Source organism: Ochotona princeps, chromosome 3, assembly GCF_030435755.1.
Source record: "Ochotona princeps isolate mOchPri1 chromosome 3, mOchPri1.hap1, whole genome shotgun sequence".
Taxonomy (NCBI): domain Eukaryota; kingdom Metazoa; phylum Chordata; class Mammalia; order Lagomorpha; family Ochotonidae; genus Ochotona; species Ochotona princeps.
Window position 1 is genome coordinate 102,773,122 of NC_080834.1, and position 23,932 is coordinate 102,797,053.

At 46.7% G+C, this 23,932-nt stretch overlaps 1 protein-coding gene across 3 annotated transcripts in view; it reads right to left on the reverse strand.

Moving 5' to 3' along the window:
- The window catches only part of DGKG (diacylglycerol kinase gamma), a 196,364-nt gene that overhangs the window by 41,132 nt on the left and 131,300 nt on the right, over positions 1-23,932 (reverse strand). For all 3 annotated transcript variants that reach the window (XM_058662200.1, XM_004591248.3, XM_004591245.3), the window contains one exon: positions 16,286-16,376. In XM_058662200.1, the coding sequence (XP_058518183.1) occupies positions 16,286-16,376 (91 nt within the window). The remainder of the gene's footprint in view (positions 1-16,285; positions 16,377-23,932) is intronic.

Genomic DNA, 23,932 nt, shown 5'->3' on the forward strand with positions numbered 1-23,932 from the left:
CTGTGCCAGGATAGGAAAAAAAAAAGCACAGTCCCTGGCAGATGGTATGCCACAAAGTCACCTTTCTTTACCACTGTGCTGTGACAAGCATGCTCTGTCCTCTGTATCTCTAACCATGAGCAATTAATGGTGTCAGCTATTAACCTGGTAAACTGTCTCCTCTCCTTCATTCTGCTTCCAGATCACCTGTCCACTCCCCCATCTCATCAGATTCTCTATAGACTGGGGCAAGTAGAACAGATGAGGCGGGAGGAACTGGCTGCCTGTTCAACTTTGATATCCCCACCCTAGTCAGGTAGGCACTAAGGAGGGGTAATATAGTGTGATGGGAAGGCTGCCTGGGCTTGGAGACCCAGAGACAGAGCTTTCTGTACACGTTCACTCTTACGTGACCACTGTGTCATCCCCACTGGGTTCCTTAACCTCTTCCAGCTTTAATTTGTCATCTATAAAATAGAGCTGTGGGAATAACATCTTCCTGGGCTCTGCAAGGCAGTAGGAAGCTATAACTGCATCATAATTTGTTACTCCAATCCCTGTGCCATGGGGGGTCTTCCAGAATCAGCACCCCCAAGTCCCCACCTCGGAGGATTTTCTGGAAGCTATTACCTGGCTTGTTGGCCCAACTCAGTGCTGTTGACAATCTTGCCAGCCTACACCTGCAGCCCACTCTTGCCTTGGGACCCCTGGCCCTGCCATGTGTTGGGAAGGCAGGAATGCTAGGCTGAGTGCCGCCCCACCATGGGCCATGGGGAACCTTGGTCCCCTGACCTGCTCCTAGAAGGAATCCGGAGCTAAATCCGCCAAGCGTTCCATGACGTCATTGGCCTCCAAACTAGGGTGGGGGCGGAGCCCAGGTGTTTATAGATCTGTGACAGGACGAAACAGAGTCTTCTTTCCCTAGCTGCCAGCACATATACGCCTTAAATCGCGCGCCGAGTATGCTCCCGACCTGGGGCCACCAGGGCCAGGGGCGGCGTTGCCTGTGCCTGCCCCTCTGATGCAGCTCAAGTTTCTGCTCCTGCCACGCAGCTTTCAACCTGGGACCCCCTGGGCCTGGGACGGCTGGTTGGTGGAGGCGCCTGCCTGGAGACCCGAAACTTGCATAAGGAAACAACGCCGGGGAATTTAAGGTTCATATCCCCCGCTCCACCCTGCCCTGCAGTCTCAGATCCCCACAGTTCCACACCCCCGCCACCCATCTCCCACGGCAGAATTCCGGGGCCTTGTCTGCAGGGAAGCGGCCGGGGCTGCTGCCTGCTGCACTGACCCGGAACTACCGAAGGCCCCCAGAGAAGGAGATCCCACAATTTACACAATGACCTGTTTCCGTTTTTAGCAACTACGCAAGTCTACCTTCCTCTAACCTCGATTCGCTGTGCTAGTTAGGGGAGCTCTGCACTAGCTATGCTGGATGAGACTGTGTGCACTCTCAAGGGTCACCCCCATAGACTAGGTAGGAGTCAAAACCCCTGGAGGCGCTTGTCCCCCTTCGGCCTGGGTCAATCTATCTCTCTCTCTCTCTCTCTCTCTCTGTTTGACAGATTCTATCCTCACACCATGCTGAATTGTGCTTTCCATCTTTGATGACTCTTACTTGGTCTTTCTGAAAAAAAAAAAAAATTATTACTGGTATTTGCAGACATGTGGGGACACATATTAATGAACCCCTCTGTTTGCCCCAAACCCAGCTTCTGCAGTTTAGAGCCCAGAGCCAACCTTATTCTACCTCCACCCAGTTCACCTTGCCACCTCCATACCCAGCTACTAACAAATGATGGTCTAACAGGGCATGCTAAATACTTGTGTTTGTATTGTTTAACAATATGGAATTTATAAAAAAATAATTATCCTAACCATATTATCACTCTTACTAAATACTAATTCCTTAAGAACAATAAATATCAGGAAATTGTTCAAATTTCCTTTATTTTTTTCATAATTGTCTCAAAGGACTGCACATGATTTTTGGTGAATTAATCTCCTAAATTCCTTCTGATCTATATATTCCACATTCCTCCCGGTTCCTTTTTCATTCCTTTAGGGAAGAAAGAGATCCCTTGCTTTGCAAGGCTGTACTTCCCCAAATTGAAGGTGTAGACAGATCACTTCAGGGTCTCATTAAAATACAGTTTCTGGTTCAGGAGGTGTGGGCTGGGGCCTGAGACCCTGCTTTTATCACATGTTCCTGGCAGGTCCATGGACCACCCTTGGAGAGAAAGGTTGCTATATTTCCCAGATCCTGGGTTTGGCTGACTGTATGCATCACTGAGGTGTCTTTTTACAAACATATCCTCATTCAGTCCATTTCACTACCATATTCAAGGTTGACTCTTAGGCAGGAGTACTTCATGAAAGGGCTGTGCATCCCCACTGCCTCAGTTGTCTCTTGCCATGGGATTTTCAGATTGGTCACTGGGTGCAGGTATTGTTAGGCTAGCTCTTCTATAATGGTTCTGCAGCAGCCAAAGGAGGATCCTGCCTAGAGTTGTGATGGGATGCAGCCATTGCTGGCTCTCACGCACTTGACAGCCGACAGTCCACGGTAATGAAGTCTCCGCACCTCGCTCTTTCTGCCTTTCCTATCTCCTCTTGCGCCATTAAGTTAACTGAAGGTGCAAAAAGCGCACCCTGCCCCTCCTGCATTCTTCACCATTCAGAACAACTGACAGCACAGAAATGACGGGGCTCCACACACCTGGCCCCTCCTACCTCCTATGGTGTTAGGTTAGGTTAGTTAACTGCAGGAAAACTTTGGGCTCTGGTAATTCCCTTGCTGCCTGAAAAAGAGCTTAATACTTGGGCACATATCTCGGAGCATGCCCCACATCCGGGACTTGGGGTGGGCGGGAAACCGGGTGGGGCTTCTCCCTCAATGTCCCCCTTTACCTCAGATGCATGATGGAAACAATATGGACATAACGGCATTGCCCACTTTCCTATCCCCCTGAACCTTTTTTTTCTTTTTTTTCTTTTTTTTTTTCTTCTTTTTCCTTTAACTGTAATTAACTATGTAAAGATTGTCAACAACAATACAATAAAAAGAAAAAAAAAAAATAAATAAATAAATAAAAAAAAAAAAAGAAAAAGAGCTTAAAATCCCTGATTTTAGCAGCTGGATGCAGTGCTCCTGGAGTGTAGCGGGAGCTGCTGTCACCAAGCGGGGGCAATAAATATTCCTCCTAACATCCTACACTTGGGTCCAGCGTGAACCCTCTCACACTCCGCAACAGAGTCATCTCTACAAGTCCCTTCATAAAGACACACCCTTGGACACAATGGCACTGCCCTTGCATCTTTCTTCCAGATCTGTACTGAAGCCATTTCCCTCATGGAATCTTTGTTTACTCTCCAAGAGGGATCTTTTTCCTTCCTCTCTATCTGTCCTTTCTCAGAGTCAAAGACTTGAAGGGTCTTGAAAGATCACCCAGTTCAATTACCTCTTCTTACAGATGAGAAAACTGAGACTACAGCCATCCAGCGAACGGTCCAGTGTCACATGGCTAATTAGAGTCAGCTGATCTAAAGTTAGACCTGTGGTCATTTGGACTGACAATCAAGAAGTCACGAGCGACTTTATAAAGCAGAATTTGGGCTGTTGGATGAGCGCCAAAGCACAGAATCTTAGAATGACAAATCCAGATGGAATGTTGGAGATCACTGCTAATTATCAAAATGAGAATGACAAAGCCTGCAATGGGTAAGCGACTTGCAGGCTATACAGTCATCTCCAGAAACAGCCAAGATTTAACCAGGGACTCTGTGGGGAGTGAAGGTTAATGTTAATGAGGGAACAGAGTCAGAATAGCCATGTGGTTTGGTGGCATATGGGGGACTAGAGACAGAAAGTGGATGTAAAGTGATGATGTGAATGCACAGTGGGAAGAGGAAACTGGAGATCCCTGGGTTGGAAAATAGAATGGAAGAGACGCCACTAAAGAGAATGGCTAGATACTGGTCTGGGACTGTTTCTGGGGTCCTTTCCTTTCCCAGGGAGTGAGAGAATTGAACCATGCGAAGCTCTTTTGAAGAGAGTGGCTTCTCTTGACACCTGGACCTGCGTCCAGGCCTCACACGGACACAGAAGGGCAGAGGGTGACTGACACACACTTGATCCAAACCCCTTCCCACCTCTTTTTCTGAAGGAGTAGGATCCTGCCAGGCATTAGGCAAATCTTGTTGTGCAGCCCAGGGTTCTGGAGGGCCCAGGATATGATGGGGAAGTAGTGCCAATGTCTGCCATGGAAGGAGGGCAGGAGACTCTGGGATAGGTGTCAGACTTAGCATCCCAGTTGGTATGGAAAAAGAGAGTAACTGAGAGTTAGTTGGGTGCTAGTAAATGCTAGTGACAGGAGCATGAATGGCTCTATGTGGAGACCATCAAATTGAGGTTCAGTCATGTTTATCTGTATCTATAGAAAGTGCCTGAAGTCTAGAGTCAATGTTGTGGAGTAGCAGTAAAGGTGCTACCTACAGCACTGGCAGCCTATATGGGTGCCAGTTTGAATCCTGGCTGTTCCATTTCTAAACCAACTCCCTACTTAATGCACATGGAAAAGCAGCAGAGGATGGCCCAAGGCCTTGAATCTCTGTATCGATATGGGAGACCTGCAGGAAGCTCCAGGCTTTGGATCAGTTCAGCTCCAGATGTTGTGGCCATTTGGAGAGTGAACTAAGAAATGGGAGACCTTTCTTTCTGGCTCTCTTGCTCTCTCTGTAACTCTGCCTTTCAAGTAAATAAAATAAGTCTTAAAAATAAAACTACCTAAATTACCTATCAGCTGTTATGCTGGTTAAAATCCTCCCGAGACTTTTCCCAAGGTTCTCGCTAGAATGTGCTCTTCCTCTCCCCTGAGCTGCCACGGGTCTTTTTTCCTCTTCCGTGCAGCATATATTCCACAATGTTCCATGTCTGTTTGGTCATCTCCCCAGGAAAACATGGGGCACGGTGTACAGCTACTTGTTCTCTATAGTTGCAGAATGTCTTGCTTTTTATCTGGTATGCAATCTATTTGTTAGTTTTAAGCAGGAATATGGAGAAATTCTAAAACACAAGCCAAACTGCTTCTTGAAGAAAGCGGGTAAGATTCCCTTCCTGTCAGATGCATTTCCCCAGCCTCTCTGGGTGAATATCATGATCAAAGCAGTTCGACTAAATTTTGGAGGTCAGTCCGTCTGCATGAAATGGTCCTCTGATCCTAGTTAACAGCAATCCATACCCAAATGCAAGACCACAAGGTACATGAAGCATGAGGGTTCACACGAGAGAGATTCTGAGACAGATTTCAGGGGTGAGAATTAGCCTGGCAGCTGGGATGCCCAGTGCTCTGCATCACTGCCTTGGGTGCATACTCAGCTCCAATCCTGACTCCAGCTTCCTGCTGATGCAGTTCCCAGGAGGCAGCAGTGATGGCTCGAGCAACTGGCTTCCTGCGACCCATGTGGGAAATCTGATGTAAATATCAGGCTCCTGGCTTCAGTGGAAGCATTTGTAGGCATTTGTGTCTCTCTCAAATAAATAAATTAGAGAATAAAAGACAGAAAATATAATACCAAAATTAAACTAACCAAAGAATTCCATTAGAGAAAGAAGAAGAGAAAGAGAACAAAAGTACTCATTTGTTCAGCAAGAATGTTGTGACTCTACTTATTCTGAGTTGAATCTTAGTTAGGACACAGTGCCTGTTTTCAGGCTACACAGAGGGACAATGCTAGAGGCGAGAGAGTGCTGCTACATATTTAGCAGAAGACTCTCCAGGAAAATAAATAAATAAATAAATAAATAAATAAATAAATAAATAAATAAAACAACCCGATTGTTGTGCTCCATGGTGTATGTCCTCCCACAATTGCCAATGGGAAGCTACTGCCTTGGCATCCCTGCAAACACGGTTGGGAAGAACTACACCCATAAGCAAGCTGGTGCTTGCACACCACAGGCCAGAGGCAACAAGACAGCAAGAAGTGGATGTCTTCATATATGCAGGGCCCTACATAGGGCCAACATGGAAAAATTTATTGGGAGTGAAAGAAAAAAATCCAGGGCAAACAATGATATCTGTTCTCCCTGGAGAAGAACCAGAGAGAATGCTTTTAGTGTTAATAATCTGATACCTATTATGAAGGAAGAGAAGGCAATACATCGAGTGGTAACAATGAGTGATGACAGCATTATTGGAAAGACAGTGGAGATCTATCTACACAGAAAAACTAACCCTTGCAGGACAGTGGCTTTTCCTGCACCTGCAAGGGATGGTTTATGTTATTTTAGAAGCTGACATGTATTGTGGGCAGTTAGATGATATTATTAACAGACACATCATGTTATACAATATTAACACATGCAATGTGCTGACTAGCTGCTATGAACCAGGTATTTCGTGTGTCTTGGGCCTACACCCTACAGTGTCAATATCTGGATCCTCATTTGTACAGAGGAAGAAACGCTGGACTCTGAAATTAAGGGAGATTTATCAAGATTGATCGCCAGTCTTCATAAACTGTAGCTTCCTTGTATGGAATGCAAGCAAGAGGATCTAGGAACTAGTCCAGCTTAGAGGACATGTGCCAGACACATGTTCATCTTGTGTTTTTGTTACATAAAATGTCATATTTGGAGTGTTCTACACCAGAAACTGACTTTTCCATTTTAAGGGAGATAATGGAAAATACAGAGTCTGGAGAGGACAAAGTGATCAGGGGGTTGCTGCAGGAGTCAGCTGAGGGGCTGGGGATGTGTCGCTTGCTGAAGAATATCAGGAGACATTGCAGAAGACAGGTGTCAAGCTCTACCAAGAGCTGTCAGGAGAGGTGAGGAGGCACATGAAAACCACCCCTGCGGATGAGGAAACAAGTTAGGTACCCCATAAACATTGACTGTGCACTCATTTTGTTGCAAGCATTGTGTCAGGTGCTTGACTAGAAGGGCAGATGATGAGGACTGGGGCACACAATTCTTGCTCAATATCATGAAAAACTTTGAAAGTCACAGTTGTCTGGCAATGGAACAGACTTCTGGAAAAGCAATCATTTTCCTAACCTTAGAGTATGCATGAGACTGGGTGCCCACTTCTCAGGCTGTACTAAAAGGAATTTTTTGTTGCGGGGTAAGTGAGACAAAATCCCCTGCCAGGTCGGAGACTGAGTTCAGAACTTGGCTTTGATAGATATGCATGCACCACGCTGAAAAAGTGTCAGCCATCACCTCCTTCCACCCAGCCTTGTCCGCCCAGCTGCATGCTCCGTGTTCCCTGACAGTGAGCTGTGGTGGCCCAGTTAGACTGGAAAGCGGCTGCCATCTGTAACAGGGATGACAGAGCACTGGCGGGTTTGTGTGGGCTTCAGGAATGCGGCATTGAGGCCATGTACACACAACCTGCTGAAGAACATCCCATGGGCAGAAAATGTTTTCTTCCTTTTTAGCCCTCCTCTGTTGCTGTGCCAGGCGGGCACAATGGTGCCTTTGAGAGGGGCAGCTGGAAGGGGATGTTGGCAGGGAGGCTGGAAGTAGAACATTGCAGCTGGGGGAAGAGGGGAGGTCCAAGTTCATTTCCAGGAGTGAGCCTGCACTGGGTGCCAGTTTCCAAAACAACACTGCTGTTTCTCAAAGCTCACAGTGGTGGCTTGCCTTGGAGCTGTACAAGAGCAAAGCTGCTTTCTCCCTGCTGCTCCACCTTCTCTGCGTTTAAAAACAACCTGGTGTGGTAAGGCATTCTTGTGCTGGATGCAGATGAACAGGCTTTGCTGTTGCCTGGGGAGCAGACTCACCCACAGTGGATGCATCTTCCAGAGCAGGGACCAGCAAGGCTCTGAGGGCAAGTGGGTTCTGGGCCATGGGAAAGGGCCTTGCATGGACACCCCTTCTTCTGATGCCACAGCTGCCTGGCACCTTCAATGCCATATGGGCTCTGCCCACTCAGTCTTTAACTCTGTTCGGTGGGAAAGAGGTGGGCAAACCTTGGCATTTCCTGTCCTGGTTCACAGTTGTCCCAGACCCTCAGCTCCTTTCACAGATCCCAGCAATAGCTCAGAGACTGGCGTAGGAGGCCTTCCCACTCAAGGCACAGTGAGGAGAAGGCCTTGGTGCCCAGCTGCCAACTTTTCCATGCCTCCCTTTGTGCTCCAAACCAAGTAGGGTAGACTTCTTTTATTTTTGTGGCTTCCAGAAAAAAGATGTCACTTGAGGTTGGCCAAGAGATCATTTCTATTAATGTGCACACTATAATTAAGAGATTTTTTTTCACACGCTCTGGTTCAACTTTACAATCCAAGAATAGCCACTGGGGAATTACTTCATTACAGGTACTGCCAGAGGCCTGGGGCTACAGAACGGATAAGATCAAGTCCTTGCTTCAGAAAGCTCACCCTCCAATAGACATGCCAAGTCCTGAATGGGAAACTCATTATCAACTCCATGACACTCGTGGTCAGTGGAATACAGAAGTGTGATTCAGAGGCCACCTCCTTCTGGGGTTCCCTTGGCACTGTGGGGCACAGGTCAGCCTGGGTTACACATGGAGGATGAAACTCTTCTAACCTGGGAGTTCCTACTTCTCTTTATTCAACACATAATACAAACAGCACAAATAACGGGAATAGTGCATGCCCTACAGACTTGCTGTGAGCATTAAATATGACAATCTTCAAAAACACCAGGTCAGAGCTTGCCATGTGGCACGCTTACTGCTTTTAATTTGTTGATCTTAATAAACTTGAGCTACAACATGAATATGTGCATGGAGGTGCTTATCCAATCCCTTCTTAGAGATGACATCTTTCCCTCAACTGTCAGTCCTTCTAGGTTCTTCATTCTTTGCTATTGATGACTAAGATCAATGAGTTTATGATCTCTAGACTGAGCCAGAAAACCCAAGACCTATCCACTGTAGCCACAGAAGTGTTTGCAATATTCTCTGTTTCATAGCCCACCTGTAGAAGAGAAAAATTGGAATGTTTCTCTTCCTTGAGGTTCTCCTGAGATGATGAAAATCAGGAATTCTTTTAAATGTTAGTCTAAAAGCCCGAGAGCAGTGAAATAAGGAGCCTTAAGGTTGGTTATGACTTAAAAGATACATTTGTTTGTTAGCAATTGCTGGGGGCAGTTACTCTTTTACCAAGAGATCTTTGGGGGTAGAAAGGTTAAGATCTCAGGGGCAGAGGTTAACTGAGAGGATCTGCAAGAAGCCTGTTGTAGGGGAACTCCTAAGCCCACACACTGGGTCTCATGACCCTCACCCAGGCTTTGGATGTTCCTGGCCAAGTCTGTCCAACAGACTGTGAACTACCGAGTTGCTGTGTGACAGTGCAACCATGAGAGTTAATCTTCAAAAGTTATCCCCCAAGTTCTCAGAAGACACAGGATATGGATAGCCAGGAGTCTGAAGACAAAGGGAAATCAAAGCAATTCATGGAGAACAATGGAACTGAGAAAGGACAGGAAAATAAAAGCACAGGAACGGAGAGCGGATTGATGTGAACTCATTTGTAAGCAGTGTAACCGAGGGTCGCTGAACACAGAAAGTTCCATAGCTGAAATGCAGACAAACAATGAGATTTTATCAGGGAGAGTGGGAAGAAACAATTTGTCTTCAGTCAGCTGGGCGTTTCTAAGCATCTGGTCAGGGTTCAGCGGAGGCAGGAAGATGGGGACAGTGCAGGTGCACTTAAAAATGGGATAAAGATCTCACAGAGCCAAGGAATCAGAGAGGTCCCTGGGAAGCTCGATGTTGGTATTATTACAAGATTAAAACGAGGCCAACATTGTCTTGGTGTTGAACCCCGATTGCTTAGAAGGTGGGTTACCTTTTGGCTTCTCTCAGTGTTAAAATGTTCTACCCTGAACTGCTTTTGTAATAAAGAGTTTAGCAGAAATATTAGGAGGGAGCAGGAAGTAACTGAGGTAGAGGCATCAGCACTGTGAAGAACTGGGCATGTGGCAGACCTTTGTGGCAGCAATGGCTGCTCCAGATGGTCTTCCTGCCAGGACTGCCCTGGAAGTCCTGAACTCAGCAGATGAAGGCGACAGACTAGACGTAGAGAATCCTGCTCTGTGGACTGTTCCAGCCTTACTCTAGGGTTTCATGCATAATCAGGTTGCCACTTTCATTTTCCAAGAACTGAAAACCTCTTCTAATGCTCTTCTCTTGTTTCCTTTCTTTTCGAGTCTGTTCCATTTCACCTTTGTGGCTTGGTGAATGGTCTCTGTGTGTGGCCAGGTCTCACCTTCCCTTCTCCAAACCCTGAAAGTCTCTTTTTGCCAAGCTGGGAAGAAGGTTTCAGATCAGGTCGGAAGAGAGCAAGGCGTGGACATCTCTTTTCTCCTCTAATATAAGGTGTGCAACAGGTCCATGCCCAGGCAGAAGAGAATGCTCCAATTTAGAGCTTGAAAACCACGAGTTCTCTTCTGTTACAAACCGGCTGGGGAAACCTGATCAAGCTGCCTAACCTGGTCTTGAGAATTGTCTTTTGAAAATGAATGGCAGGGCCAGAGTTGAAAGGCAGTGGATAGGTGCAAAGCTGTTGCATGAGACACCGGCATCCCACATGGTTGCTGGTTCACATCCTAGCTGCTCCACTTTCAAACCAGCTCCCTGCTAGAAAAAGCAGTTGAAGGTGGTGCAAGTGTTTGGGCCCCTGTCACTCAAGTGTGAGACCCAGATGAAACTCCTGGCTCCTTGCTTTGGCCTGGCCCGGAGCTGGCAGTGGCCACCTGGAGAGTGAACCATTGCTGATTCTCTCTCTCTCTCTCTTTCTCTACTGCTACCTGTCTTGCTGTAAATCTGATGTTCAAAATCAAACAAATAAACAATAAAGAAAAGTAATGGTCCTGTATTGGATTGGAGTAGCTAAAAGTATCTGATGAATCTTACAGTAATAAGACTTATTATTTCAGAAGCTTCTTGATACTCGGGTGTGATCAATGTTGGTTTTAGAATTTGGTATTCTTATAGGCAGGACCTATGTATATCATGGTATGAGCTACAATATCGCAAGTATTATAATCCCCTTCCAAAATAAAGGCTGTAAACATAAAGGTGAAATTCACATAGTATAAAATTAATGAATTTAAAATGTATATACTCCAGTAGAATTTAATGGATTCATTCCCATTGTCCTTTAAAGAATTAGAAGAACACAGTCATTGAAGCCGGTTCCATTTTGTTGTAATAAAAATATTTTTCTGTAGTTCCATGCTCAGGGGCAGACATTTCTGCAGACCTAGTTGAGAAGAACCTACTGGATCTCACAGTTTGTAAATGTACTCTCAGGTTGCTGTGAATATACAAACGACCCTCCAAAATGCTGTGTGCCACCTAGGCCTCCAGCAGCAGCACCTGTGGGTACCCCGTCACAGACACTCTAGGGCAGCGCAAAGTCATAGACCAGCTCCATCAATAGCATCATGAGATGGCCTGAGGATGCCAGGGTGAGTGTCCAAGGTAAGTGCATGGTAGGTAGCAAGGGACCATGGGGGACTCCAGTTTTATCTGTCAGATTCGATTCCCCCAATTAAGAAGTTCTTGAAGAACCTGAGACAAATATCAATTCTGAGTAACTGTTCTCAAGATGTGTGTGTGTGTGTGTGTGTGTGTGTGTGTTTATGTATAGTTAGATAGGGTGACTGATGTGCACTGATTCTCAAAGACTGATGACACATCTTTTTGGAGTGGCTTTCAGGTTAGGACTCTTCGCTCCCCTCTGCCCAGGTTCACATTAGAGCAGGTGAATGGTCCTCTCTTGTGGACATTGTGCTATGGCTTGGATGACATTTCAGTGTGTCCCTCAATAGTTCATGTGCTGGCATTGAATCCCCACCGAGAGGCATTAAGTGGGTAGAGACTTAATTGGGCTAGGATATAACTGGGGTTCAGTCACTACCCTGGAGAACCCTGGCTGAGTCCTGATGTCTTTCTAAGAAGAGAAAGAACAGAAAGACGCACACATGGATTCCCTGTCTTTGGCCACGTGACAGCTGAGCTGCCTGGGGGATCAAGAAAGCCATCACCAGGTGTGGCCCTTTGACCTTGCAGCTCCAGCACCATAAGCCAAAATAAACCTCCTTCCTTGATAACTCACCCAGGCTGTACTACCGGCAATGGAAAACAGACTACTATACACTGTTTTAAGATTAGATTAAATATCAAGGGATTTGGGGAATTCTTATTTTTAGCCAGTAAAAAATGAAACATTTTCCACGGAATGCAAAGTAAATGCTCTAGTTGAAGCCCGCCTGCTTTGTTCCAGCTAACTCCAAGCACATCCAGAAACCTTCTGCAAGGCTATTCTGGGCCGGGGGTTGGGGAGGTGACTCACCTGTTTATTCAGGTGAAATCAGGCTAGCCTTACTGCAAAGTGGAGAGGCATCGGGGAGCACCCTGAGGGGCAGCTTTGGAACAGAGTGGGTGGCAGTTGGTGGAGTGCCGCTAGTGGCACACTGCCGGCTTCTTAACGAGGATTTACCACAATTTACTGAGTGCCTAGGTCCCAGGCACACCCCTGCGTTTGCAGGCCTTCCTCTCTGTTCCCACGGAGGACACTGAGGGCAAGCACTTCCGTATTTTGCTTTATGCTCCCATATTGATCAAGGGAAACATCTCATGGCTGCTTTTTCATGTTTCTGAGATATCATTAAAAACATTAGTAAAGGGCAGATCAGATATGTCCCTCACCTGGTTGAGCTTCTCTAGTCTGGGTTGAGCATTTTGAGGCCCAATACTGGCCCTGAAACACTCGAGTTTCCAGAAGTTCTGGACTTGGTACCTGACCACTCACAGACTGTGGACCTCAGCTAACTGTCTTGCCCTCTCTTAGCTTCTGTCCTGCTTTTGGAAGAGGTGATTTGACACCTGCTTTGCAGATTCCAAGATACTCTTGGCAGCACTGCCAGTTATATTCAAACAGCAAAATGATGCCAACCCTGCCAACTGTGCTGTGGCTGATAGCCTCGGGAGGTAGGTGGGATGTAGGCCAACCTTCCCCCACCCATCCCCCACTCCCGCCTGATCTGGTTGCTGAGAACACTGAGGCATAGAGAGAAATTTCAGCAAGTTACTTAACCTGAGTACAGGACGAGGCTAAGCCTCAGGCCTTGCGCATCCCAACCAGGGCCCTTTCCTCAGCAGCCTTGGCATGTAGGATAAGCTGGTGAGCTTGTATAACTTAAATTCCCTTGTGTCCTGAGTCACTGGACCCTCAAAGCAAAAAGTAGAGAGACACAACACACGTGGCTCTCCCCAGGACTCTCTGGGTCTAGTTCCCTAAGCCCTGGTTCAGTGGGCGCTGTGTCAGCCAGTCCTTATGTGTTCCGTGAACATTCTGTCTTGTTTGCTGGGCTATAGCTCTATTTCAGGGGTAGGCCAAGCCTCCTGTTCCTTCTCCATGAGCCCCAGAGAGTCTGCAACCCATGGGGATGGACTCCCTGCAAAATCCCATTTGTACTCTCAAGTTTCCGCACCCAACTTTTTTCCAATGACAAAAAGAAAAGTTTAGAATGGACCAGACCAGCCTAGAACAAGCAAGCAGAGAGATGAAGGGGGTTCAGTATCTGTCGCTTTTGTCAGGCTACCAACCCTCTCTGCCTCAGTTCCTTCCTCCATCGAGTGAAGATGTTCGTGTTTTCCTGCCAAAATAAAGGGAACTGCTGTGTGGGAAAACTCTATAAACAAGAGGGCAACTTTCACGACCCTCTCCCTGACTCTCTAGCCTGACTCTGTTCCCTTCTTTCAGCGAGTTTCTGCTCTTGGTGAAGCTTTTCTTGGCAGAGCTGCCAGCTGCCTACAACAGGAACTAATCAAAAGGTCCCAGGCTCCACAAAAGAGGAAGACACGATGCATCAGTACTGACGGATTTACTGAGTTTCTAGCCCTTGCTGGGTCAATTTGTGTTTATTGGGTTCCAAGCTAAACTCACTTCCAACAACACGGACTCCTCCCTCTTGCTGGTTTCCAGCAAGAAAGTCTTGGTTGACTGATTTAATGGGTCTAAACCCCGCTGGAAGAATGGGCTCTGGCTTGCCTCATGGGGCCCTGCCACAAATGAGGGCAGAAGGGCATGACTTTTTCCTGCTCCTTTTTAAACTTTTCACTCCCTTCTGTTTACCCTGCTACACCACTGTGCCCCAGCTTGCTCTTCCATAAAATTGGGTTTATAATTCTTGGCTTGCTTAGTTTGCAGTGGTAGGGATTCAACGTGTAAACACCTAGAAGAGGTTACTGTTAGGATCCTGACCTTGACTGATCAAGTGGCCTGCTGAACTCACAGGCCTGGGCTGTTGTGTGCACTGCCCACTTTGAGGTCACCTAACCTAATTTTTCTTACCTGCTCATCCTGGAAGCCTGCATGCTCTCATCTTGTTTTGCACCTGTCACACGTCACACCCGGCCCCTTTCTAGATCACAACATGTCCAGGCCCATCTCCCGCTCTTCTCTGAATGCAGAAACTATTGGCTTGTCAGAGCTGCCATGTGACACCATCACCCTTACCCACCCCCCTCCTCTTGCCCTCATGAATACATGCTAAAAAGACTCATTATGGGGAAGATAAGGAAAACAGGAAGTGCTTTGAAGGCTCCCAGAGTGAACCACCCCACCCGCTCCCTGTAGGCCCCCCAGCCCCCTCTGCTAACTGAGGAAGAGCTGCTGTGTCTTGGACCCAGAGGCGTCCGTGGGGGCACAGTCGGCTGGGCCTGGAGCCGGGAGGGCGGGCCGGGGAGGCAGGGGAGCTGAACGGCTGGCTGTGTTCTGGGCACCATTTCAAGGCCAGCTGCAGGGAGAACAAGCAGTCGCTGTGAGCCTGCAGCTGGCCGTGGTTAGGCCAGGGCTGTCCCTCACTGGTGGTATATTTAAAGAGACCCCACTGAACGATCATGCCAGCAACAAAAATGCACACAGAACTGTGCTTGCCATGTTCAGAGCCCTGCCAAGGCCTCTCTCTCTCGTGGTGGTATGCATGTGGGCTAAGCAGAGGAGAGCTGGTGCCTCAGTCTCTCCCAGATATAGGTGGTCACAGTCCCATAGCACCCAGGGACACATGGCCCTGGCCGCTGGGGCTCTCTGCCTGCTGGATGAGCTGGTCTCAAGTTCAGGGGTTTGGTGGGACTCAGAGCTCAGCACCTCCCATTCTGGTGTCAGTATCCCAGCAACCAGAGAAGAGAGGCAGGGAGATGAGTCAAACCTAACAGCCGCACAGAACCGCTGGCTGGGTGTTTTGTTTGTGAAAACTCCCTCCAGGCATGAGCAGGCACTGCTGCAGCCAGGCTGTGCAGGCTTAGGAGCAGCAGGGTGTGGTCCAGCTCTCCCTCTGCCACAGCAGGCCAAATGCTTCTCCTTGGGCTGCCCGTTCCCTATGCGCCACTAATGGATGCTTTGAGACCATCCTGGTCCAACAATCCAGCTGTCTCTTTCATTTGTGTTTCTCTTGGGGAAAACAAAACAAAACAAAACAAAACAAAAAGTAAAGCAAAACAAAAAACCAGCCACAAGGCCTGAGTTCCCCAGAGGTTGGGAACTGAGAACTCTGGGGCTGCAGGAAAGTCTGTGCTGTCAGGAGGCCTTGGCCTCCTGGTCAATAGGAGAGCCCTTCAGGAGAACAGCCCCATTGAAGTGGGCTAAGGATCCAGGAACTTGTTGCTCATCACCCAGGGAACAGGTACCCCCAGGCAAAGCTGCTCCAGGCAGGCTGTTGTTGCACATGCCCAGAAAGCTCTGTGATCCAGGGGTTCCAGTTCAACACAAACATGCAGGGCTCTTTGCTACAAGTCTACCACAGATATGGGATGCTGGCAGACAGCATGTGGACCTGGGACCTCTGGGACCACACAAGTTGTGTCCCCAGAGGTGCCGGACTCAGCTCCTTGAAGCAGCTGTGAACACCAAGGTGGGTCAGCTGTGGGTACTTGGGCACCTCCGGCCTCAACCTCCAGGCCCCGAGCCCTGCTCCTCTGTGGCTAACAGTGCCCAGTTGTCTACCTCGCTGGGTCATTGCCTCTGTCCCTTCTCCCTGTGTTAGTGACAACTAGGTCTTTACCCTTTTGGACAGAGGGAGTAGTTAGGGCACAGTGGGAGGAAGGCTAAGGGCTGGGATGAACTATGACTCTGGGTACACTGGGTCCCAGAGGTCCCAAGTGCAGGCCCAGAGAGGCAGGTCTTGCCACCGGAGGGACAGCAAACACTCCTCACTCTGGATCGACATGTCAGGATCCCAAAGGACATGTCCTGAGGGTGTGTGTGACAGCCCAGGAGCAGGACCAAGGTTCCACAAGCCTTCCCCATCCCCTTGGAAACTTACCTCCAACTCTATGTGATCATGGAGTTTCTTGCAGGTGGCTGCAAAGGTCTCTGAGGTGCCAAACTCAAAGTACCACAGCTTGTTCTTCATCCTGTACCATGAAACAAAGAGTTGTCTTGATTGCCTCTCCTTGGCTTGGTTATGTAAAATAGCTATGTTGTTTGGACTGGGAGGCCTAAGTGCTCAACAACCCTCCAGTCTCACATTTTTAGCACTTGGTACTTGTCCATCCAATGAATAGGTGACTGAACATTTTTACCACCTGCTTCAGTGCAGGAAACTTATGGAAAATCCATTTGTTTCTTAGATATGACAAATTGAGGTGAGCTGCTAATGGCTCTCTGAGCTTCCTGGCTGGAGTGGAAGAAAGGCCTGCTTGCTTCTGCCCCAAGAAGAGTCCCATGAAAAGTCAACCAGAGGTGGCAAAGGCCAGTGTGTTCTGGTCACTGTCCAAAGGGGCTTCAGACTGAGCCTTCTGTTGGCGGGAGCTGGCAGAGAGGACCACAGGGTCTGTGGAGATGTGCAGGGCATGCAGTGTGAGGACAGAGGAGGGACACTCCCACGCGAAGCCACCCTGAATATGTTCTGTTTTGCTTGCCTATGCTCTGACAGGTGGAAACAGAGTGGAGAGAATTACATACAGATTTGCAGCCAAGTTGAAAGGTTAAGTCATTTTGGTAGCAATAACCATATCTACTCCCTCAACTGTTTGCTTAAGGCATGCAATAGGCATGACAATTTCTCATTCAGAGTAATGGTTCACCATTTTGAATATTTAAAATGTCCAGCAATCTCTTTAGGAGAAAACAAAATCAACCAATGGAGCTCCCTGCACCTAGGAGCTCTGCAAAGTCAGCTGGCATGTCTTGACACCTGGTAGCTGTGATCAGATGGTCACACCAGGACGTGCTTCAGAAAGTATTCCATCCCTTGCCTCCAACTGTCACCCCATTATCAGGGGCTGGCTAAGAAGAGGGACACCTGTCCAGTGTGTAAACCGACAGATTTTTGCTAAGGAAGGATTTAATAAAATCACGTTCTTTTTGGCACTCTGGAGACTGGAAGCCACCTTGTGTGCTGCTAAGCCTCCATCCTCGGATTTGTGGACCAATGAGAAAAGATCATCCTTCAGAAGGAAGATGGCTCTTATTTCTTTCTAGTTCTTCTTAGCCCCTAGCAGATGGTTCTTGAGAACAGCATACACAAGCCCCCTTTATCAGCATTTCTCCAAGAGCCTACCGAGAACTTGAAGGTGAGCCTGTGTTCCCACACTGCATGTAAAGTGGCCTTCCTGACTCTAAGGATAAATGATGAAGGACGTGAATAAGCAAGGTCTAGGGAATTAGCCTCATGACCAAAGAGGATGCACTTTAAATAGAACATTGCTTCTAAGGTGCTAGAGCTCTGGCATAGCATTTTGAGCCTCTCTCTGTGGTGCTGACATCTCATGTGGGTGCTGGCTCAAGTACCCAGCTGCTCCACTTTTGATTCAGTTCCCTGCTAATGCTCCTGGGAAAGCAGTGGAGGATGGCTCAAGTCCTTAGGCCCCTGCACCCACGTGAGAGCCTGAAAGAAGTCCTGGGCTCCTGGCTGGCTAGCCCTGGCCATTGTAGCCATTTGGGGAGTAAACTAGCAGAGGGAAGATCTTTCTCTCTGTGTCTCTCCTTCTCTCTCTGTGACTGCCTTTCACATAAATAAAAAATAAATCTTTTTAAAAAGTCCAAAATTAAAAAAAATTTAAGAAGGAAGAGCACACTTCTTCTCAATCACTACCACAGCAGAGACAAGCCTGAGAGCTCAACCTCCTTCGCCTTCAGCGTGAGCGCATGGGGCATGGTGCAGGCTGAGCCCCAAGCCTCGGCAAGCACTCTTAGTCCGTATTCCCAGGAATGCCACCAAACAAGTGTTTTTGTTTCTATGCCGTATTGCCATGTAGAAGAAACATTGCACTAGGTCAGTAACCGGTTCTCTATGAATGCATAGCAACATGCCTATAGAAACAACTATGGACAGAGTGTTGAAATGCAGATGCTGAGCCTAGAAGTTCAAGGTTGGGGTCTAGCGGGTCCTCATTTTCTAACAAGTTGTTGAGGCTCTGGGGGTTATGTCCGTGGTTCTCAAGCACTAGAATTCTTAAGAATTGCCTGGCAAAGACACTAAAATGTTGCTCTCTGAGCTCCAGGGAGATTCCATGTGTAGCTGTGGGAGGGGGCCCAAGGATGTGCATTTTAATGAGTGTCCAGCTGGTCCTTAGTCAGCTGTTCAATAGGCAGGATCTTGAGAAACATTGTTCTATATTCTAGAGAAGTGAAAAGCCACAGGCATGGACAGGACCAGTTAAACTTGAGGGAGAAGATTCCCTAGAAAGGATGGAGGGAGAGGCAGTGCCTTTCAACCGTCAGTGATGGCAAAACACCAGTGAAGGGGAAAGCTCCGAAAACAAACGCTAAGGTTGAACATTCTTTTCTGGCAGCAAGAGCATCTCTGTAGCCAGGAGGCGTGCAATGTGATTCCATTTTCAAATACCACTGCTGGTCTGAATCACCATGTTTGAAAGTTATTGCCAGGAGATTTAGAGTTTTAATAAAAATTCCGGAAGCCATAGCTATTTTTTCCCAGAAGTGGCTCTTCTGATGATCTATTAAGGTTAAGAGGTCATAGGTAGGTCAGCATCATAGAATGACTGGCAGGATCGAATGGACTACTTATCCACAGTGGACTATGCAATCTCTTGCTGGTCACCTATATTTTTAAGCCTCAGTTTATTCATCTGTAAAACGGAGACAACACAAAGGCAGTTGAGGAGTGACCCCAAATGATAAGAAAGCGATTCACATAGTGCTTGATGCATCCTGAGCTCATCCAGAATGCTAGCTACTCACTCATTAGCAATTATTATTTCAGGAACTTCAGTTGGTCTATGTGGATAATTTAATAAGGTACAAATGACAGGCTGGGTTGTTTTTAACTGTAGAGATAATTTTCCTAAACAAAAAGAAAAAGGTGATAGTGTTTGTTAAATCATATGTCTTTACTTTGACCAAAAATATATGTTCCTCACATGTCTAATATAATAGATTTTCCCACTGTCCCTGAATCCTTGATTAATTCTCTTGTCTGGATATAAGATTCACTAAAGATGTGATGTTGGTCATGAATATGTTTCTGAGAAAGTGCATATTTGGTGTGAGACCTTTATAGCATCAAATTCAACCAACCATCATTAGGCCAAGTAGTGGAGGGAATGTGCTATGTAAAAGAAAGAGTAAATGCTGTAATTGATGAGCCAGGCACCTGATAAGCACAGACATGGAAGCAGATCACAGGGTAGTGGGCTCAGCATTGGGCATTGGGTTATGTGGCAGGAGGGACACCCAATTCTTAGTGGGACTAAGCATGATTATGGGAAACAGTCCAGGGGAGTGATGCTACAGTCAAGTTCAGAAGGCTGTGGAAGGGAAAATGGAGAAGGTGGAGGATGAGCACCAGGCCATGGGACAAGAGAGCAAAGCACTGCTGGATCACAGAGAACTCACGGTGGAGATTGGCCAGGTAAGACTGGAGACGCAAACACCAGCAACTCTGTGAAGGCTGGGGATGTGACAGCTATAGGTTTGATATATAGGGCATCATTAACCATCCTTAACTAGGAGTGAGGGTGGAAGTGGTGGTTGTAGTGCTGAAGGGGATTTGTGTTTGTTAAAGACCATTCCACCCCAGGTGTGCAGAGTAGCTTGGAAGGAGATATGTGTAGAAATCCAGCAGAGAGTTGCAAGGACATGAACAAAGTAGTAGTACCAGGAGTGCTGGGAAGAAGGATGCAGAAGGGCTTTCACAAACTAGTACTGAGGAGTTGGTATTGACAGGACCGAGACCCTCAATGTTCTTAGATAATAGATAGATAGCAGGTTGGGGCTTTTTCAGAGAAGGAATCAGTTCTTTAGGGACTGTCCGCTTTGTCACTAAATGGCAGCACTTTTGTTTTGGGCCCATCCATCCATCCATTCATCCATCCATTGAACAATGAACTATGGGCCAGGTATGATATATAATCCAGAAACAAGTGATGAGTAGAACCTCTGTTTTCACAGAGCTTTACCTACTTTTAATATCTTTATCAAGATTCGACCTCTGACCCACAGGAGACTGCTTCTAAAATCTAAAAGCTTCCATTTCTCTTCTTTTAACTCAGGCACTTTTTAGATAGAAAAGATTATACTCTATTGTCTTTTTGCACTCTACTGAACATTTCACACACACCAACTCTCAATTCTCAGAAGAACTCTACCAGGCAAGGTTCTATGGTGACAAATAAGGAAATTCAGTGAGTTCTCTTCTGCCTCATTAGCACATCATCACCACCACCACCACCACCACCATCTTTTCAAAGCCTTTAATAAAGCCTCCAGGCAGGGAGCATTCCTCAATCTGCAGTAGTACCCCACATAACTTCTGCTCTTCCCATGGACCACAAAGCCTGGAGGACTTCTTGCCTTTTGAGGACGCCTCCCAGCCACTGTACTTCTGATCTGTGCTGTTGGAAGTTTTGTTTCTTCATCTATAAGATGGGAATATTATTATCTTGACCAAAAAACTCATAAAGCTTGTGTACAGGGGCGAAGCACCAAGCAGGTGTTTAATGCTTAGTAAGGGCACAACGGCTCTTCTTCCATGTTGCTAGGAGACACAATTACTAGAGGACTCATTTCCCAACCACTGCAGCAATAGTATTGGGGTCCCTTCCAAGTGGCCAATTTGTTTTCAAAGAAAATAGAACAAACAAGGTTTTATTGATTGCTGGGACACTTTCCTTGTACCTCTCTTCCTGAGTTTCCTTTGGCCACCATTTCTTTCCCTCTTAAAATTCCCTTTCTGCTGGAGATGACTAATTCTTAACCAGTTGCCCTAAGGCTGACTTCCTGGTCTGAGAGACTCCTATATTCCTGGTCAGGTCCTAGTTTTCCTCCAGGAACCCATTCTTGTGGCAAAGATGCTCATCTGGTCCCCAAGGGACCCTCAGGTACATAGAGCCATCATAGACTGGGGTTTATAATTCTCCTCCTATTCCTGGTCTCCAAGAAAATAACAGTTGGGCCCAGCACGGTGGCCTAGTGGCTAAAGTCCTCACCTTGAACGTGCCAAGATCCCATATGGGCACCAGTTCTAATCCCAGAGGCCCCACTTCCCATCCATCTCTCTGCTTGTGGACTGAGAAAGCAGTTGAGGATGGCCAAAAGCCTTGGGATCCTGCACCCATGTGGGAGACCTGGAAGAAGCTCCTGGTTCCTGGCTTCAGATCAGCTCTGGCCATTGAGGTCACTTGGGGAGTGAACCATCGGTCGTAAAATTTCCCTCTCTGTCTCTCCTGCTCTCTGTATATCTGACTTTGCAATAAAATAAAATAAATTAAAAAAAGAAAATAACACTGATTGCATACCAGTGAGCTCTTTTCATTTGATAGATGGAGCCAAATAAGACTAGTTAAAAGTGCTCTTTCGTGTATGCCAGCAATCTAGGGCTGGAATCAGTTGTCAGTCTAGCCGCAATGAAGAGCCTGTTGTCAAGGATGCCTACAAGTGAAACAAAGCTATCGGCAGAGGCAATGAACTTGGCCCCTCTGTCACCCCATGCTTCTGGAGGCCTTTTCTGAGTATCAAGGAAAGTTTTAAGAGCAATGGACTTTTGAAGTCATCAAAACATGAAAACGTTTCTGTGGGCTTAGAAGTCTACACAGAGAATCCAGTGATTTCTAGAAATAGAAGCCCTTGAAGTGAAGGTATTCCTCTTTGTGGTTTGGACTTTGATAATCAGGTTCCCCAAGGGGTTCATGATTCAGAGAATTGGCTAGGCCTCTGTGTTTGTCAGCATTAAGCTGGAGGGCTGGTGGAACAGATGCTGCCCATGGGACAGTGCTGGGAGCTGTGCTGAGGCCAGGCTGGACCAACAGGCAAGGGGCCTGCTTTCCCACTCCACTTCTCATGCAGACCAGTGAACCACCCCAAGAGCCATTTGGGAGCTGTAGGCCTTAGTGTTCTCATCTTACAATGAAGGCTTAACAAGCTGATTCCTAGGGTCCCGTCTAGTTCCCTCAACAACTTGAGGCCACCCAATGTAGGACATGTAGGAGGACCTGTGTGTTCCACCACCACTGCCTTCGGGGAGTTTGGGCCTGAGTGTTCCAGAAAAGTCATTTTAGAAAAAGAATCCAGACTAGGATTTTATGTATCATCTCCTGACTAATAGGATTTTAACAGAACATTGAACAATTATCCTCAACATCCAAGGAGGGTTTGCTACAGGGACCTCCAACAATATCACATTCCACGGATGCTCAAGTTCCTTATATTCCTATAAAATGGTGTTATATTGCTTCTAACCTATGTGCAGCCTTCCATACACTTTAACTCATATCTAGATTTTTCAAAATGTCTAATTCCATAAAAATGCCATATTGCTTACAGCTATATTGCTTACAGAATAATGACTAGAAAAAAAAAAGCTGTACATGTTTTGAAGTCGCATACATGGAAGATGACTGTATATGTCAAAACTCACACAAATGACATGACTATACATAACCAACAGGCCATTCATACACATTAATTATAAGTTGTCAAAAGGTTTCATCCTAATAATAAAACAAAACCAGTCATCTAGCTTAATACCCTCTTTTAGGCTATCAGTGGTGTTGCTGCCATTACTTTTGAAGATAACTAGTAGTCGTTTGTTAAGGTAAGAACAATCTAGCCCAACCAAATAGATGTAACACAAACACAGGGCAAAAGCAGATAGACTAGAATTATAATTGAAATGATGCGTGTTGGCAGTAATGTTGAGGATACTTCACCTGTCAGGATTTTTCATTATTTGAGTTCCAAATGCTCTTGAAAATTTTGTAATTGCATTGATCAAAGCTGACAGTATGCATAAAAACAAAAACAAAATAAACCTGAAGGCAGGTGAACTTACTTCTAAGGCCAGAGTGTGAAATCCCAAGGGGCCCATGATTGTCACTTCACAGGTGGTATGGAGGCCATCTGTGTCACCAGCACGCTCAGCTGCCTTGGCCCATCCAAGAACTTGTCACCACATCTAATCTCCTCTTATTCTATCCCCTGTTCTCACTGCTCATGGGAATAGGCACTTGGTGACTCCCAGGCACGGAGCTGTGGATGGAATAATCTTTTCTAACAGACAGCAGTGGCCCCTTTGGTTCAAGGGAAAGTGAACACCCAGCAGTGGGGGAGAAGGCTTTATAAATAGCTGTTTTTGTACTCTGAATGTGACTCTTGTGCTTGCTGTTCCTGCCAACAGATTTGTGTTGGCTCAGTGTATTCCAGCCTCAAGGGCCAAGGTATTCCCTGGCTTATTTCCATACTTGGGACAAGACGGGTGTTCACAGCACTCAAAAGAATCTGGGGGAGAGAATGACAGGAGGACTGGAAACCAGAGACCAGGAGAGATTGGATCAACACATGGGAAGCAGAAAGAGAATTCAAGGAACAATAAGGCAGATAAGGGAGCAAGAAACTTGCCTAGGATGTGTCATATCCTATAGACAAATACGGATGCCTTCTAATAACCATGAAGACACTTCTTGAGCAATTTTCATGAGTGAAGAGTTAACTGAAAAACTGCAGATTACAG